This window comes from Fringilla coelebs (genome assembly GCF_963513975.1).
Source record: "Fringilla coelebs genome assembly, chromosome: 21".
Lineage (NCBI taxonomy): Eukaryota > Metazoa > Chordata > Aves > Passeriformes > Fringillidae > Fringilla > Fringilla coelebs.
Genome location: NC_140047.1, coordinates 8,753,445 through 8,770,609, shown reverse-complemented (window position 1 = coordinate 8,770,609; position 17,165 = coordinate 8,753,445). Strand labels below are relative to the sequence as shown.

The following is a 17,165-nucleotide window of genomic DNA, read 5'->3' as shown; positions in this document are numbered from 1 at the left end:
ACACCCGGGTGGGGTGGGGGTCACCCCGCGACCCCCAGCCCCGGAACCACGAAACCGCCCTCCCTCCGCCCCGGAACCCAAGCGTGGGCCAGCGTTCCCCGCCGGAGCGGTGCGGTGCTGTGCCGGTCCCCCAGCGGTAGCACCGGCCCGGTTGGGACTCGCTGTCCGCCGATCCCGGCCCTGGTCCCGGTCCCACCCCGCTGACCCCCGCATGGCCAAGCAGAGCCCTGCGGAGCCGCAGGCGGCCGGGCCGAGCGGTGCGGCCCGCGGGAAGAGCAAGAAGAGGAGGAAGAAGAGGAAGGCCATGGGGGAAGCGGCGACCGCGTCCAAAGGCCCCGGCATGGCGGCTGTGGGGCCCCCCCGCAACCCGCAGGAGTTCTCCTCCAACTGGAAGGCGCTGCAGGAGGTGAGGGGGACCGGGGATGCGCTGGGGACAGCCCCGGGGAGCTGGGACAGGGAAGCAGCGGGGCCATGCTGGCAGTGCCTGCACGCTGCTCGCGGTGGAAGGGACGCCTCGCACTGTCCCAGCAAACCCCGTCCGGCCCGGCCCTGGGCACTGCCAGGGATCCAGGGCAGCCTCAGCCGCTCTGCGCACCTGTGCCAGGGCCTGCCCACCCTCACCGAGAAGTATTTCTTCCCAAAATCCATTTAACACTGCTTGAAGTCATTCTCTTTGTGCTGTCATTCCCGGCTCTGGTGAATAGCCCCTCTCCCCCTTTCCCCAAGGCCCCTTTTAGGTACTGGAAGGACACAATTATCTCACTCTAAAGCCTTGTCTTTTCCAGGCTCTTTTCCTTTATCTTTCAATTTATTTTTTTTTAATGCCATTTTAGCTGCTGAAACAAAAGGCAAATAACTCCAAGAAGCCCATCTCCGTGGGTCAAACAGACACCAAAAAGAAGCAGCCACTCAAAGCAGCCAAAAGCCCAGAAATCCCAGCAGTCAATGGGAATGGGAATGTGGTAAAGGCCAAATCCACAAAGAAAATGGACAATGGTGCTGCTAAAACCAGTCCTCCTTTGGCCAAGCCAGAATCCAAGGGGGTTACAGCAAATAAGAACTTAAATGGCACCAAAACCAATGGGAAAGGCAGCAAAGAAAAAAAGAAAAATGGCATTGTTGTGAAGGAGAAGGATGAGCTGAAACATAAGAGGAGGAAAACTGAGGAGCACGTGGAGCAGCAGCCCAAAGAGTGAGTATTTCAGGCAGCAGCCCTGGATGTGAATATTTATTTTGGGAGGAGCACAGAGAGGTACATTCCAAACAGCTGCACTTTTCCAGACTAAATTCTGAAAGAAATGAGGAACATTTTGCCCCGACTCCTCAGACACAAGAAACCTGCAGAGGTGCCAGTCATAGACTTAATTTTCATAGGGTTCATCTCTTGGTTTTAAAAGTAAACATACTTTTTGTACAACAGACACCAGATTGCTTTGAGGCTGTTAAATGTAATTAAATCTGTTCTTCCCAGGGCTGACATCTGGTTTGATGATGTTGATCCCAAAGATATTGAAGCAGCACTAGGACCTGAAGCAGCAAAAATTGCCAGAAGGAACCTGGGACTTGAAACAGAGCAATGCCAGTCTGTGGAGCAGGTGCTGGTTAAGGAAAAGGCTTTTGATGGGTGAGTGACATTGCAGGGGGAAGGATGGCATCAGAGTGTGAGGAATGGGAAGACAGAAACTTCCAGAGACATTGAAACCTTTGATCTGCAGGCTTAGAAGGAGCTTGGATTGAAGTAAAAATAAGTACACAGACATTAGGCAGAAAAATCCTAAACTCATGTTTCTATAGTTGTGAGAATATGCCTTAAGTAAGTAAAAAACTGATTAATAAGATAGTGAAGGATTTGTAATCAGGGTGTAATTGTATAGAGTAAGCCAAGAGTTTAGAAGTTATAGATGTAATAGAAACATGTGTGTGTACATGTGATAATAGCCCATTAGATAAAAGTATACACAGTGCAGTAGAAATAAGCAATAGAAAAGCAAAATAAGCTTTGTAGCAACTGTCCATTAGACTAGAAAGTTATAAATTGTCTTGTAATGAAGAACTTGTAACTACTCTTGAGCTATAACCAACTAGTTACCCTCATAAATCTCACAGCCCCTGAGAGTAATGCTTATCTGAACAGTGAATTGTTTTTGACCTGACTGTAGTCTAGTCCCATCCCTTCAATTAACCAACAACAACAATAATAATAATATCAGAGCTATCAGACTGGCTTCTGATAACTGACCTGCACTGAGCTGACATCTCCCTGCCTCTGCTGCCAGGCTTTGCCCAGCTCACATCAAGGTGTGACCCTTATCAGCTCCAGCTGGGCCCTGCAGAGGTGTCCCCAAGGTGTCCCTTTGCCTTGCAGGCTGACCAGGGCCGTGGCCATGGACTGTGAGATGGTGGGGGTGGGCCCCAAGGGCGAGGACAGCATCTTGGCTCGGGTGTCCATCGTCAACCAGTTTGGCAAGTGTGTTTATGACAAGTATGTCAAGCCCACGGAGAAGGTGACAGACTACAGGACAGCTGTCAGTGGCATCCGGCCTCAGAATATAAACTCAGGTACCAGGGGATCCCCCAAAGAGGGAGGATTCAGTGGGTTGTCACAGAAGCCTCATTGGCTGAGCTTGGAACAGTTTGAGACCTAATTTGGGAAAACAAAATGCTGAGATTTGAGTTAAACTTAATGCTAAGAAAAATTTTGGGAAGAAGTGTTTTTATACAGTGATCACCAACACCTTTGAAGGAATTAACTGGTGGAATATAGTATTAAAAAAAAAAAAATTTCAATTTTCTTTATGGAATTCTTTATGTTCTAGCAAGCAGAGATTTAGTGTACTGTACAATAACTACAGTCCCAAGCATCAGTTACTTCCCAGAAAAGATGCAGTGGTTGCTCATGGAAAGTGTTTCCTTGTGTGGCATTTTTAGGTGAAGACTTTAAAACGGTTCAGAAGGAGGTGGCTGAGATCCTGCAGGGAAGGATTTTAGTTGGGCACGCCCTACGGAATGACCTAAAGGTATATTGACAATGAACTTTCTGATACATCATTCTGAATCAAGGGAACACACCTGAGCTCCTGGAAACTCCTGAATCCAGCCTCTAGGAGCTGGGTCTTGTCCTTTCATGGCTTTAAACTGCCTCTTACAGTGGATGGGAGAAAACAATGGGCAGCTGCACATTCAGCTCTGTAAAGTTTCATGCAATAACACATTTTAGACTGAAAATGTGATTTCTTCTAGGTCCTACTTCTTGATCACCCTCACAAGAAGATCAGGGACACACAGAGATACAAACCTTTCAAACAGAGAGTCAAGGTAAGAGACTGCTGGGAAGGTGCTCAATTAACAGACTCCAGAGCTGCTGACTCACTCCTGTGCTTGCTTTAACCTGACCCTATTCCTTCTTTCTTACCTATGCACACACAAATCTCCTAATTAATTAATTATTCCTGGTATTTCACCAGCAGAAGCTAAGATGTGCTATACTTTGAGGAACATAACATTTTTGTATAACACCCATCTCTGTTATTTCAACTCCTGTGAGACAGCATGGTTTATGATCTGTTCTGTCCCTAGAGTTCCAGGCCATCCCTGAAGCTGCTCTGTGAGAAGCTGCTCAATGTTCAGGTGCAGACAGCAGAGCACTGCTCGGTAGGTACCTGCTCAGAACAGCCAGCCCTGGCTTCTGGTTCAGTCCCCAGGGCTGTGCCTTCATCCCAGGGGAACTCAGCAAGCTCTGCTTGGACTGCAGCAGCAGTGAGATTGTCATCAAAGCTTGCTCACTGTTCAATTTCTCACTCACAAGTCAACTTCTTAACTCTGAATTCTTGTTACTTTAAAATTCCCAGAGGGAAAAGTAATGATCAAGATCTGTTTACTCTAAAAGCAGCATTGTGCACTGTGGCAGGATGGATAAACAGTGGGAGAGGCTGCACCTGAACCTCAGCAGATCCTTATTTCAGTGGGCAGGAGGGTGGAAAAGAGGAAAGAACTGGGGAAGCAGAACTGGGAGGGGAGCTCATGGATACTGTATCAATGACAAAATTCTCTTAGGACTTTCCAAGTAACAATCAGAAATGCAGAGCCTTGTGGTAGGCCCTGGACTCTAAATACATCATTTATCCCTTTCCCTAGGCACTGAGCCTAAATGCAAAAAGAGATCATGAAATGTTAATTGGAAGGATGTATTCAAATGTTGTAAGATTGAGCTGCTTATTATCTCACATCCTTGTCTTGTCTGTTCTCTTTCAGATCCAGGATGCACAAGCAGCTATGAGACTTTACACGCTGGAGAAAAAGAAATGGGAAGCTGCTGTTAAGAACAAAGCTAACAATAAAAAATGTAAAACTTAACACAGGGCAGAATCTTTCATCTGCAGCATTTGCTGGTTTGATGTCACATTCCAAATTTAGAGATAAGTCAGAACTGACAGCAGCTACTTCATAAAATCAATCCAAAGGCAATGCTACAATGACCTGGAAGTACAGGAATGTTGCTGGTATCCCTGTGCCTGATCCCTGCTACTGTGCAGTTGGGAAGAATTTCATCAGTTAAATTTCTTCAACAGAAATAGACACTGAATAAGTTAAAAACATTAAATTATGATAGATGAAGGAAGAAACTGTCACTGCTTTGTCAAAACTCCGAGGATTAAAATCTTTATTTCAAGTATGTTGAGGCTCACAAAGTGAGGTCTGCTGCAAGGTGAATTCTTAATTATTGCTGTTAGTTACACAGTTGTGATACCCAAACCATCAATAAATACCTGTTTATATATTATTAATAGCCCAATATTCTTTTTTCTGGTGAGAAGAACCCTCTAATGGAGGACACGGGCTTTTGTATCCAGCAGTGGCCAAGTCTTGTTCTCAGACAAAGCATTTTTCCTTCCTCAGTTTCAAAAGTGTTGCGTCCACCAGGGTCTGAATCTCCTGAGGAAAATGTGAGAATTGTCAGACAGAGAGATTACCTTGTTGCTCTACTTACTTTTGTATTCATTTATTAATAAAAACAATGTGTCTAACATAGGTCTTTGAAGTGGCTACTGTTACAACAGGAGAGGGAGCTTTCTCCCCTCCTGTGATTATTTTTTTCAGTGCTACCTTGTGGCTGCAGTGTTCACTGAAGGGGGGCAGGCAATGCCTGCAGGAGACTGTCTTTGAGTACAATTCTGTAAATACATTACTAAAATCAGCAAAATTAAGACTAACCAGTTCTATTGGCTTGATGAACAAACCTAATTATTGGCTTCTTGCCAGCAAGCCATTGCAAAAGAAATATTAGTGTAACACATTAAATACCTCTGATAACTTTGCTGGTTTTTCCTTTTTTTCAGTGTGACTGCTTATTGAAATTTAATGTAAGTTAAAACTTCCCACAAACTATCAGAAAGTTTTTGTTGATTTTTTTTTTTATTTGTTAACGATGCCATTTCCAAACCAAAAATAAATTGGATGTAATGTACTTATGGCTTTGTTCCTGTGAACTTCAGCCTGGTTTAGCATGAAGACTGTAATAAATTAATATAATGTTGTAAGAGACCAGAAGATAATTTTTTAAAATTTCAGTGTTAACAACAACAAGAAAAACAACTTTCAACCACTTGTTCTCAGTAATTAGAACTATCCTTACAAACTCATTCTTCACATGCAGCTAATTCTCTAAATATCTGCACTATGATCAAATCCCTCACCAGAAATAAAATACAAATATACTTTATTATCATTACAGAGACTTCTCCGTACCGTGCTAAATGGAAACTGGAATTTTATTTCAGACAGCAGCTTTTCCATTTTCTGGGACCTCATATTCAGCATAACCTCATCTGCAGTGCCAATAAGTAAGAAAATTTATGGTTATAGCACAACTGCCAGTGGAGCAGGAGCTAAAGGAGCACAGGGAGAGGACAGAGCTACACAAGGAGGAGGCAAGATAAGATGAAGTTGAAATGTTTTACCATCAGAGTGGTATTTGTTTGGAACAAATGGAGTGAATTCTCAGAAGGATGAATTGGGGCTTTCTCAGACACAAAGTCTTTCCTGAGAGCAGCTAACATGTCCCTGAGCTGCTGTTGTGGTTCTACTGATTTTGGGGTTGGGAGAGAGGAGGAGATTCAACAAGTGGCAGCAGCCATCTCACCATACTGAACCAGCTCGTTCATCAGCAGGCACAGAGCCTCTGCCACCCCTGGCTCGTGGGAATGAAGGTGATATTCCTCTTTGATCAGCTCTGTTCCACTGCCCTTTGAGTCCAGCAGGATTGCCAAAGCTGCAGTTTCTGCAAGGAACACAAACACTGCTGGGCTGCTTGTACTTCAGACTGCAGGATCTGCTTCCCATCTCCTCACCAGCTGGCTCATGCCACGTTTTCAGGAAGCTGTGCCCATTATTTTCAGTCTTCCTAACAACTATTCTGAAGCATATTTGGGAACAAGTAGAACCAGATATGGAGCTGACACTGTCCAGGGCAGAAGTGATTTTAATGATTGTTTTCATGTTGATGGAGCTGATTGGTAATTAATAAAAGCAGAACTGCTGAATGTTACCTGAGAGCCTCACAAGGCTGGCTAAAGCCAGGCAGCTGTTCTTCACCAGCACTGCTCTTTCTGGGTTCATCCTGAGAGCATTCAGCAAAAGTGCTGCTGTGGGCTCATAGTCACTGTCAGTTAAGCAACCTTAAAAAAAAACACAGAAAAGCCCAAAATTTCAGTATCCTTCAGGCCAAAAGAATAGAATAAAGAGTCCTGAATACTCAACTTATTCTACTGATGGGGAATAGAAATATGATTGCTGAGGGTGTTTTGCTCAGCTCTTCCCAGTGGAATGATGGCACAAGGGCAGGCAGTAGGTAAATGTTACATGAGGAAGAAATAAGACAGAGTAGTACTGCAAGGATGGATTCTTTAGTGCAAACAATAATGAAAGATTTTTTCTTTTTTAACATGAAATACTGTTCCAAATCAATCAAGCAAATTAGCTGCCCACCAGTGGACCCCCATTAGTAGTATCTGGTGATTTTAATTGCTACAGCTCATCAAAAACGGCTTCATTAGGGAGCCACAGAGCGAGTGCAGGGAAGAGCAACCAAGAGAGGATGCAAGTTCCTCACTCTGCTGCCATCTGCAGAGCCTCTCCAGCCCAGCAGCCTGGGTTGCAGGGTCACCACTGACACACAGACATCCCAGCCTTTTCCATGCCCACGGGACAACAGGGAGACTGGGATCACACACCTTGGAGTGCCAGTGCCCACAGAGCTGAGCAGGCAGACTGTGCAACGACTCCATTCTGGAGGTGCTCCTGCAGCACTGCTGAGGTGACAGGGAGAGCACTTGCCAGCACTGCTTGGTCTGCATTATCCTCTGAATTACCTTAGCAGAAAGGAAATGCACCAGGCAGAGTTATTTAATGAAGTAATGATAGCATTGTATGTCAAATTGTATCAGTAAAACCTTAATGGGTGCTGGCATTGGAATAATGCAACATTGTTTTAGTCTGGAGGGCAGCAGAGGGAAGGAATCAAAAATGTATAGAACCAAACCAAGTGCTACAGAACTAATAAATAATTCTGTTTATTGGAGAAAGCTGAACTTCTGCAGGAACTAGTGTTCTTTGTCATTTAAATTATGCATAGGGATCACAGCAAGAAGCCTCCAGAAATAACCACAGTTTTGACAGAATCTAGGCTGCAGGATGGAAATTCAGCTGTCCCATAAATCCAACGGGTAATTTGCTGCACAGAGGGAATAAAACACACCAGGTGAAACTGTGCACAAGCTGTGCTTGCGGCCTTGCATGATGATCAGCACACCACACCTCCACAAGAACACATCACAAACAAATCAGTAAATATAAAACCAGGTCACATCTTGACCCAAACGGCTCAAAACTGACACTTTATCACATAAAGGGTTGCTAAAAAATTCTGCATTAATTTTTGTTGTTATCTAATTTAACTCTGGATCACAAAGTGATGGTAGCAGTGCTGTGGAAACAACTCTCCAGAATCACAAAATCAGATTGGTTTGGGTTGGAAGGAATCTTAAAGATCATCTCATCCCATTTCCCTGGAACAAGAATGGGAGAAAATCCAATCCCAGCGACAGGAATGTCTGAACTCAATTAGGCTCAATACCTGCTGCTCTTCAGTCACATGAATGCAGGCACAATGCTCCTGTGTTCTACTCACCACTGACAGCCAAGCTCCAGAGAACGGCACAGCAAGAGAAGCAGATCTTGTCATTATGAGGAAAACGTCTTAAAATTGACACAAGGTCTGGAATGATTCCAACTTTCCTTAGGTTCTCCGCAGCTACTCCTGAAAACCACAGAAATTCTATAAAATCTGGGTTTTTGTCCCACCCACTGGCCTCGAAACAGGCAGCACTAAGGTGTTTAAACTGAGATAACAGAGCGGTAACATGAGCCCATCAGCTGCACAAAAGGAAGCAAGAGAACAGACAGAATTCTTTAACAAGATGCATTTAACACATCTGATCCTTTCAAATGCATGCCTGGCCATCCTTCTTCCTCACAGACTTGGAATTCAGAGCAGGAAGGGAGCTGAGAGGGTGTAAATTACAATTTTTTACCTGTTTCCATTTTAAGATTCAAACTAAGCTTCAGAATTAGGAAATGCTGGGTAAAAATAGTTTGGTCTTAGACACAACTCTTTGTAATCATTTTTTTGAAGGTTTCCCCCTTGCTGCTAAATCCTACTCTAACCATTTCCAAAAAACAGTCTTTGATGACTGCTGAACTGACACCGAAAACAACTAAAAATATTATAAATATTTAGCAATTACAAGTTCAGAAGAAAAGAAAACAAAGTAGAGAAGTTAGTGAGAATGGTTTCAATTCATCATGGCAGGGTCCAAAATAGAATTCAGGTTCTATGCCCTCATTTTCTCAAGCACTGCTATTTGCAGAGCTTGTACTTGTTTCCAAACCAAGAGGAAATACAGAATTGTATCTGTTAGAGTGGTCCTGTAAATCCCTGAAGCCTCAGCATTGTATCTTAAACTTTCAGGGGTGTTATCAATATCTGGTCAATCTTAACAATATTACCACTATTAAATTAATAATTACCCACAGACATCCACACCTCTCAGCAAAATCACAAGTTCTGCATTAGATCTTGGATTTGTTTCAAAAAGTAAAAATGAATTAAGATTCCCCAAAGAATAAGCAAGGTGACCCACCACTGGCTGAAACCATCATCAATAATGTGCAGAGCATTGAAAGGAACTCTTCATTTTCAGAATGTTTCCTCACTGTGTGTAACAGGCAGCTGGCCACACTCACATCCAGGGCCATCATCACCCCGTGTTCCAGAGCTGTCACCACCAACATTGGAATAGAACAAAGATTTCAGTGGTTTTGAATTGAAATCTGAACCCCCCTGCCCTGCCATCAGCATAGCAAAACATTCAATTAGCAGCATAAAACATAAAATAAGCAAAAGTTACTTTAAACTTTCATTTGCTGAAACTAAATTCTTAGTATATTTACACTCATATCATCAGGTGGTTTTGGAGTAAATTGTCATGAAAGTGACAGCAGGGACCACACAAGAGACCCAAAACCACTTTTATGGTTTAAAATTTAAACACCAAGACAACAAGAGTCTTATTTATGCCCTCTAGCAACACCCAACATGAAAACAAAGTTGGTTGGACAAGATCAGCACCAATATTTAAAATTAACTCTTAACACAGAAGTGCTGTGTGCCAGTCCTGAAGGAAGGCCATGAGAATTCAGAAAGCTGCTTAAATTCCTTTAGCTCTTTAAATTCATCCCCTAAATTTTGTTAGTTGAGCAGATAATGGGTTCAGTAATCTTTACAAGACCCAGCAGAAGGAGGAAGTCTTAATTGTACCTTGACTAAGAATTTCAAGCAACAAAGTGCAGCCTTCTACTTGCAAATCCAGAGAATCTGTGTGAACCTTCATGGCAAGAGTGATCACTTCTGTGCATGTTAGCAGAAATGGGAATGCTGTGGGGGAAAAGAAATTCTTTGAGAAAGGTTCTTGAATCAAAGAGAACAAACCAGAGTGAATTGTTTTAATCTGTGTGGGAAATGTCTCCTATCAATTAAAGCTAAGAATAACCCTGAGTTTTAACATCATAAGCCAATGCCAGCATTAAAGTGCTGTCAAAGGACAGAGCACTTTATAACTGATTTAACACAGTGCTTTGAATTATGAACCTTGATCTGAAAGCTTCTTTTGAAAAATGTGCAGCTTCTGGGAGAAAATACACAGCTTTCAGCCTCACAGCTTTACAGACACAGGAATTAGCCATGTGTAGCTTCCTTTTGCTCTGCCAGCCCCAGGAATTACCCCCAGGTCATTCCGGGGCTCCTGGAAATTACCTTCCTCAAATGTCAGTTTGTTGCCAATTCAAATATCACAGGGTTTTTCCCCCAGTGCCCATTTTTATTATCCAGTAAAACCCCTCTGCTGGTTAACAAAAGCATGAACAGAACAAGTACTACACAATCCCATCACTACTGCCTGCAGATATAGGAAGAGAGCAAATTCATCCTCATTTATGGGCACTAGAAATGTTTTCCTCTTCCATTATCTCAAAATGTAAGGAAGGAGCAGAATAAATAAATAAATAAATAGATCAAGTAGTGCCTTACCAGTTTTATCCTCTACAAAGCTGGCAAGGTATTGAATGCCTTCAGCCTGGACTTCTTCAACATCCCAGGAAGCCTGCATGAATGCTGAGAAACCAAGGAAATTCTTCCAACCATTCCACACAAACACTTACACAAAACACTCAAATTGTCTCTGTTTTCTGCAAGATGTGAATTCATATGAATGAAAATAATGAAATTTGGGATTGTTGAAAAGAGAAAAACTTTCCCCCACAACTCATTAAACATTTCAATATTACCAAGTGTTATGATTCACAATGTATTTGGCATTATATATCTATTTTTGGGGACCTGTTGGAATATTAAACCAGAGCAGAGATAGGAGCTTTAAATGCATTATTCCAATAGAATTTTCAGATTAAAATAATATCTTCCTTACTTAGAAGGAAAATAATGGAACACATATCCCTTGTGGCATGAATCAGCAAACATGTTAAAATGCAAACAAAATAATGGAGCTCCCAAATTTTCTGAGGAATGACCTCTGACCCTGTTTAACTTTTGCAGTAGGAATGGCTGAGAACCTTAGGAATTTAGAGGGAAAGTTGTATAGTGATCCTTGTTCCAAAGAGTATTCCATTTTACTGCAGGCAAAATGAGTGGCCAAGAATTTATTTCCAATTAGAATACATCCTGACTGGAAGGGTTTGTTTCCTGTGAAAATCACCTTTACATTAACCTTATTCTTCTTATTACCTAGAACACTTTCAACTCCTCCCTGCAAGAGCTCATCTGTTATTGTGGGAGGCAGAGACTTCTTCAGTTTTATTAAGGTTTCACCAGCAAAACTCAGGCATTGCCCAACAAATGGATCAGTGACCAGATCTCTGGAATTTTGAGAGACAAAAGCAGCACCAGTGAGTTAGGACTGTTAAGTTAGAAAAGAAAAAATCTACAGGCATTGTTTCATTTTGATATAAAAAATCTAATATTACTTCTAGACTAGATTATTTTTGACAGAACTTAAACAATTTACTTCCAGGCAGCTCAAGAAAGAGCTCACATTGCACAAGCCATGCTTAGGTGTCAAGTTCAGACTCATAAAATTGTGTATAACATGAATTTATAAAATAACTGCAAAAAGGGACACCTGTTCATCCCAGTGTCCACTCTGAAGGAACATCAAGTCTTTAATAAATCAGTTTGTTGAGGCAGGAGGATAAGCAATGTTAACCCTTTCCAACAGCAGTGAACATTCCCAATTTGTGGAGGTAGGAGGGGTTTAGGATGAAATAAATCAAGGGAAGGCAGCCAGAACTCACCTTGCTGTGGGTCTCATGCTGGGCTCAATCTGTAGCATCATCAATAAAAGTGGAAAGAAAGGCAAATAGTTTCTTTCTCCATCCTGCATCAGGGTCAGGACTCTCTCAAGGCAGCTGCTGTCCCCTCTGATACCCTGCAGTAAGGAATTTATCTCTTCTGCCTGGGAAGAGCACAGTGTCAGAGAGCTCTCACACACTCAGATATCCTGATGAGCCCAGGACCCTTTAAATCCCTAATAAATCACTCTTACACACATTCAGAACAAAGCAGCTCATCATATCAAGGAGGACACAGCCCAGAGACCAGATATCAGATTTCTCAGTGAAAGAAAACCCAAATGTTTCTGGAGCCATCCAAGACTTGCTTTCTGTAGAAACAGGAATCAGATGGTGACATTGCTGACATTGTGCTTCCAAAAACTAAAAACACACTGTAACTAATGAACATTTCCCTAAGATGTTCCTGAGGACAAAGCTGAAAAGGATTCTAAGTGTATTGATTGCAGAAACTCACACACATATCTACATTTTTCACTTGTGAACACAATTAATGCTGCAGACAGCTGCCTATGAAAATCTAGAAGACAAATAGTTTAATGCAGAGAAAGGAGAGGGAAGATAAATTCTTCCTCTTTCCTAATTTTTCTCTGAGGAATAAAAATATCCACTACAACTGAAACTTTTTGAAAGTACAGTAGGAAAGAAAAACTAGCAAAACAAATATCTACCTTCTTCCACTCTGATTTTCCATTTCAGCTCATCATTCATAAGTGTTTCAGTGCTGAAGTCACTCAGCATGAAGGATGGTTCACCAGTCACCAGGATATTTGATGGCTTCAGATTTCTGCAACACAAATATTTCTGTCAGTTTGTGAAATTAGAGTCTAATCACATATAATTACAAATTCCCTGCATCTTTAGCCCTCAGAAGTTTTGGGTTGGTTTTTTTGGGGGGAGGCAGGGAGGTGGGGGAATTGGTCTGTGTGTTCTGTTGGTTTTCTTTTTTTTTTTTTTTAATATACAAGTGATAATCAGCCAAAATACAATTATTTGCCTCTCTAAATGCTTTAAAATTTGTGCTTGGGACACAAATTGATTTGAGCATAGAATGCAAGGGCTGTCTATTATTCAGACACACAAACTTTGTCCATCATAGCCACCAAACTGTGGGCATTTACAGAGATGGACAATTTTTTAAATATTAAAAACAAAAACAAACAAACAAAACCAACCAGGAGATCTCAATCAAATGAGTATTCCAGACAAAACTCAGGAAACAGGTAACTTCAGAAGTAAAATAAACTAATCTAAAGTCTGGAACTTCTACCCCCTTCTTCTCCTTTTGGAATAGTAAAATTCCCTGCCTCTGAGCGCTGCTGAACCAACACTGCAAAAAACAGGAGCCTGTCACACAAAGAAAATGAGATTTCTGCTCACCTGTGCCAAATATTTTGTTTGTGTATGTAAAACAAAGCATCCACCATCTGTCCCAGGAACTTCTGAACCACCTGTGGAGGGAAACAGACATGAAAGTGTAACACAAACAGAGGAACTTTCGAATATCTTTCAGAAGTGAGCTTCCAAAACCTCCCTCCTGTGCTTTGAAGGCTTTAGGGAGGATTTTCAGAAAGAAGGAATACCATAAAAGCAACAAGTCTCTCAGTTCAAACAGGTGCCTCTTCTATACTTTTTACCATGTTTGATATCTTTTCTGACTTCTGCCTCTTTTCCCTGATTAGAGCTGAGAGATCTCCTTGGCCTGAGTGCTGCATTACCAGGCAGAGGAACAGAGATGAGACCTGCAGTAAAACATTGTCCCAAAATTGCTGAATTGTTTGCAGGTAACAGAGACAAAACCAAACTGGTGGGTGTGATGTTCACAGTACAAAAGGGTTCTGAGATGATTATTCTCTCACAGAAGAGACAACATTTAATTTCTTTCATTAAAAATACAGCATGCTAATTGTTTTAGCAAATAAACCACCACTATCAAGCATCTTATCTGAAGCTGTACAGGATGATTCAAATCAAATTATACATGCAGAAAATCATTAAAGGTTCTGTCCAAGCACTGAAGAAAATCTGCCAATAAGTAACTCAAGGCTTTCAGGTTCTTATGGTGCCCTATAGAAGGGTTTTCATGCAGGCATGAAAATCAGAATTGCACACTAATTCCCATCAGAATCTGGGATTCTGCCACATGATGGACTCCAATCCATACATATTCACAGCTTTTTAGTGTGTGTATTCAGGAGCCAAAAAAAAAAAAAAAAATCAGGCTTGTTTAAAATCAAAAAACCTTCTTTTTTAGCATCTCACCCCAATGACCCCAAATTTAAATCTGTGAATAGGCTCGTGTGTCTAGAACACAAACCACACATTCGAGTTTAACTAATCCTGTTCCATTCTCACCTCATCATTCCAAGTCAGGAACAACTCTTTATAAGTACAGATGTTAGAATGGCAGAGTTTTAGCAAATCCATTGCCTGCACAGAAAAAGATAAAATAGAGAGAGCTTTCTATAGCTACACAGTCCTTCCCTCTGACAGGACCTTAAATAACACTCAAAGCCAGTTCCTCACTTGTTCATGCCACATTTCTGATCAAACTCTTCCAAAGTGCCAGCTCTGTTAAATATTTGCATATACAAATGTGGAAAGAAGGAAAATATTTCCCCCAGTGCTGCAACAGCCTTGTGAGATTCAGAGATACAAACTGATCCACAGGGAGATGATGTGTGAACCACCCCCTTCTTCAGTTCCTAACATCCTAACCTGAAAACATTTCTTAGAATCTAAGTAAGTCAGGATGATTTTTCAAGTGCAGCCATTATTTCCTGTAACTTCCAGGCCAGCTTGAACCTCAGCAAATACAATGGCACGAGAGATTTTTATCTTCTTGAAGGTGGTTTCTGAGCAGGGCTCTAACTAATCCTAACCACTTCAGAAAATTTGCTGATTATGTGGAAGATAAAAAGAATTCAGGTTACTCTCCTATAGCTGTGTTTGTGGCTGTGCAGGCACAAGAGAAAAAGCTAAAAAGAGCCAGGCTCCCAAATGGCATAACTGCATTTATTTTAATAGATGCAATTCAATATTTATTTCAATAGAAAAATTGGAACAAGTTTTACAGGTAATGCAATATTTGGTACAGAAAGAGGTCAGAAAGGTCTGACCAGGATAAAATATGTGCACAGGCATTTATTCTTCTTTTCCAACTCCAGATGCTGTGCATACTGGACACTGGGAGACCCATCCATCATGTGCTAATCCAATATTTTATTGAAACCATTTTTGGTCTTTTAAGAGTATTTCTGATGCTTCTTACTCAAGGCATTATGACAAAGTTTGCACACAGAAAAAAAAAAAGGGTACAACAAAGGGAGAAAATCATTCACAATAAAAACGTTCAACAGAGAAATTAGCATATCATGAAATATGTTATCTAGACATTGAGTTATTAATAATAAACTACAAACAGACCAAGGTTCTCCTTCAGCTTAAAGGCCAAAAGGATGAGTTTTGCCCTTTGGCTTCACAAAACAAATAAAAAGTCTGAGAAGGAACTATCCTCTGAGAAGAGCTGTCCATTTGAGTTTACATATCCAAAAATAACAACAATTAATACAAACCCTGGCCTGAGCCCAAGCAGAGGGCAGAGAGCACACCCCACAGATAGTCCTACCTGATTTACTTATTTACTCAGCTAATCCTTGTAGATAAAAGACTTGGTTCTACCAAGACTTTGGTCTTTGTAAGTGAAGTAGTAAAGAAAAGACTGCACCAATACCTCCTTCAAGGCCACATTTGCTTGGTGTTGGTCAATGCATTCAACCTGCACCAAACAGAAGACAGGGCTAAGACTGTAACAGAAACACCAGGAACTTTGAGCCAGAACAGTCTTACCAAGGTGCAAATGACATCAATTTTCAATGATAGGTCAAATCTCTCATGATTGGGGCAGTTTTGGTGTCAGGAGATGGGTAAAAGGGAGGTGAAAATACATGTGTGACAGACAGTGCTTCTGTACTGTTAGGGCAGCAGTGAACTGAGAGCACTGAGGGGACCTCACTAGGCTGCTGCCCTTTCTCCACTTGGAGCCTCTACATTCCACTAAACTGATCTGAATCTCCCATTTTCCCAAAAAGCAGCACTATAAAAACCAAGCCCACTCTTACCCAGCAGCTCAGCTGCCCAGCATGGGTCTCTTGGTACTATCACAGTGCCTCTGGAGACAACAAGCATGCCACACTCTTGTTTTCACAGCAGCCACCTGCTCACCTGCTTTATTGCATATTTCTTCTGGGCACCCTGGTCTGTTTTCAGCTGAGCCACCAGCACCGTGCCCAGTGCCCCGGGCTGGAGCTGCTCCAGCACCTGCACAGGACACACCCCGAGCACCTGCTCAGCTAGGGCAGAACAACTGAGGCATAAAAACCCTTCTGCCACACAGAAAACATCTCCAGCTCCCCAGTGCAGGACTGGGGACACCTTCACCCTGCTCCTGGGAGGAGCACAGGCCTTGGGACACCCCCACCTCCACCCAGCCCCTGAGAGGAGCACAGGCCTTGGGACACCCCCACCTCCACCCAGCCCCTGAGAGCAGCACAGGCCTTCCCTTCCCACCCCTTCAGGGCATTCCCCGTGCTGAAAGCACCCCCAGACCCCCACAGCCCCTCCAGGACCACGGAACCCCCCCGGGCCGCTCATGGTCGTGTGCTGCTCCAAGGGCCCCCACACCATCCCCAGGGCCATGGACCCCTATAAACCACTCCAGCATCACTTCACCCCCTCAGAGCCACCCACACCATGTCCCCAAGGGCACCCACAGTGCCTGCCCTGCTCACAAACCCTCCATAAACCCCTCCAGCATCACTTCATCCCCTCAGAGCCACCCACACCATGTCCCCAAGGGCACCCACAGTGCCTGCCCTGGTAACAGACCCCCCCTCAGGGCCATGCACCCCACACAGACCCCTGCAGCATCATCTACATCCCCACAATGCTGCTCATTGCCGGGTAGAGCTTGAGCCCGAGGGCAGCACCTCATATTTTTCCATGGCGGGGACACAGCCCGGCCTCCCACCCGGGACCGCGGGGCAGCGGCCCTGGGGGCGTGAGACCCCCACCCCTCACACAAGAGAGCGGTGGGGCGCGGCCCCTTTAAGAGCACTGAGGGGCGTGCCCGGGGGCGTGTCCCGGCGGGGAGGCCCCGCCCCGCGCGCGCCGGCGCGGCGGCGCCT

General features: G+C 43.1%; 2 protein-coding genes across 3 annotated transcripts; one reads left to right on the top strand and one right to left on the bottom strand.

Moving 5' to 3' along the window:
• The first annotated feature begins 50 nt into the window (after window positions 1-50).
• REXO4 (REX4 homolog, 3'-5' exonuclease) lies at window positions 51-5,381 on the top strand. Of its 2 annotated transcripts, XM_084219423.1 has the most exons (8): window positions 84-406; window positions 834-1,192; window positions 1,472-1,624; window positions 2,366-2,559; window positions 2,929-3,017; window positions 3,241-3,315; window positions 3,577-3,651; window positions 4,252-5,381. In XM_084219423.1, the coding sequence occupies exons 1-8, from the start codon at window positions 212-214 to the stop codon at window positions 4,351-4,353; spliced, it is 1,242 nt and encodes a 413-aa protein (XP_084075549.1). In that variant the 5' UTR covers window positions 84-211; the 3' UTR covers window positions 4,354-5,381. The 2 variants fall into 2 exon arrangements, with proteins under 2 accessions (XP_084075550.1, XP_084075549.1); XM_084219424.1 differs by lacking the exon at window positions 3,577-3,651 and having other exon boundaries at window positions 51-406.
• Window positions 4,867-16,982, bottom strand: STKLD1 (serine/threonine kinase like domain containing 1; the record flags this gene model as incomplete). Its single annotated transcript, XM_084219422.1, has 19 exons — window positions 4,867-4,932; window positions 5,746-5,825; window positions 6,140-6,277; window positions 6,546-6,674; window positions 7,230-7,367; window positions 8,186-8,314; window positions 9,198-9,332; window positions 9,875-9,991; window positions 10,643-10,726; window positions 11,357-11,487; window positions 11,923-12,083; window positions 12,178-12,290; window positions 12,651-12,766; window positions 13,360-13,430; window positions 13,617-13,721; window positions 14,335-14,409; window positions 15,713-15,757; window positions 16,204-16,299; window positions 16,968-16,982. 19 exons carry the CDS (start codon window positions 16,980-16,982, stop codon window positions 4,870-4,872), a joined length of 1,941 nt encoding a protein of 646 aa, XP_084075548.1. The 3' UTR covers window positions 4,867-4,869.
• Between the last annotated feature and the right edge of the window lie 183 nt (window positions 16,983-17,165).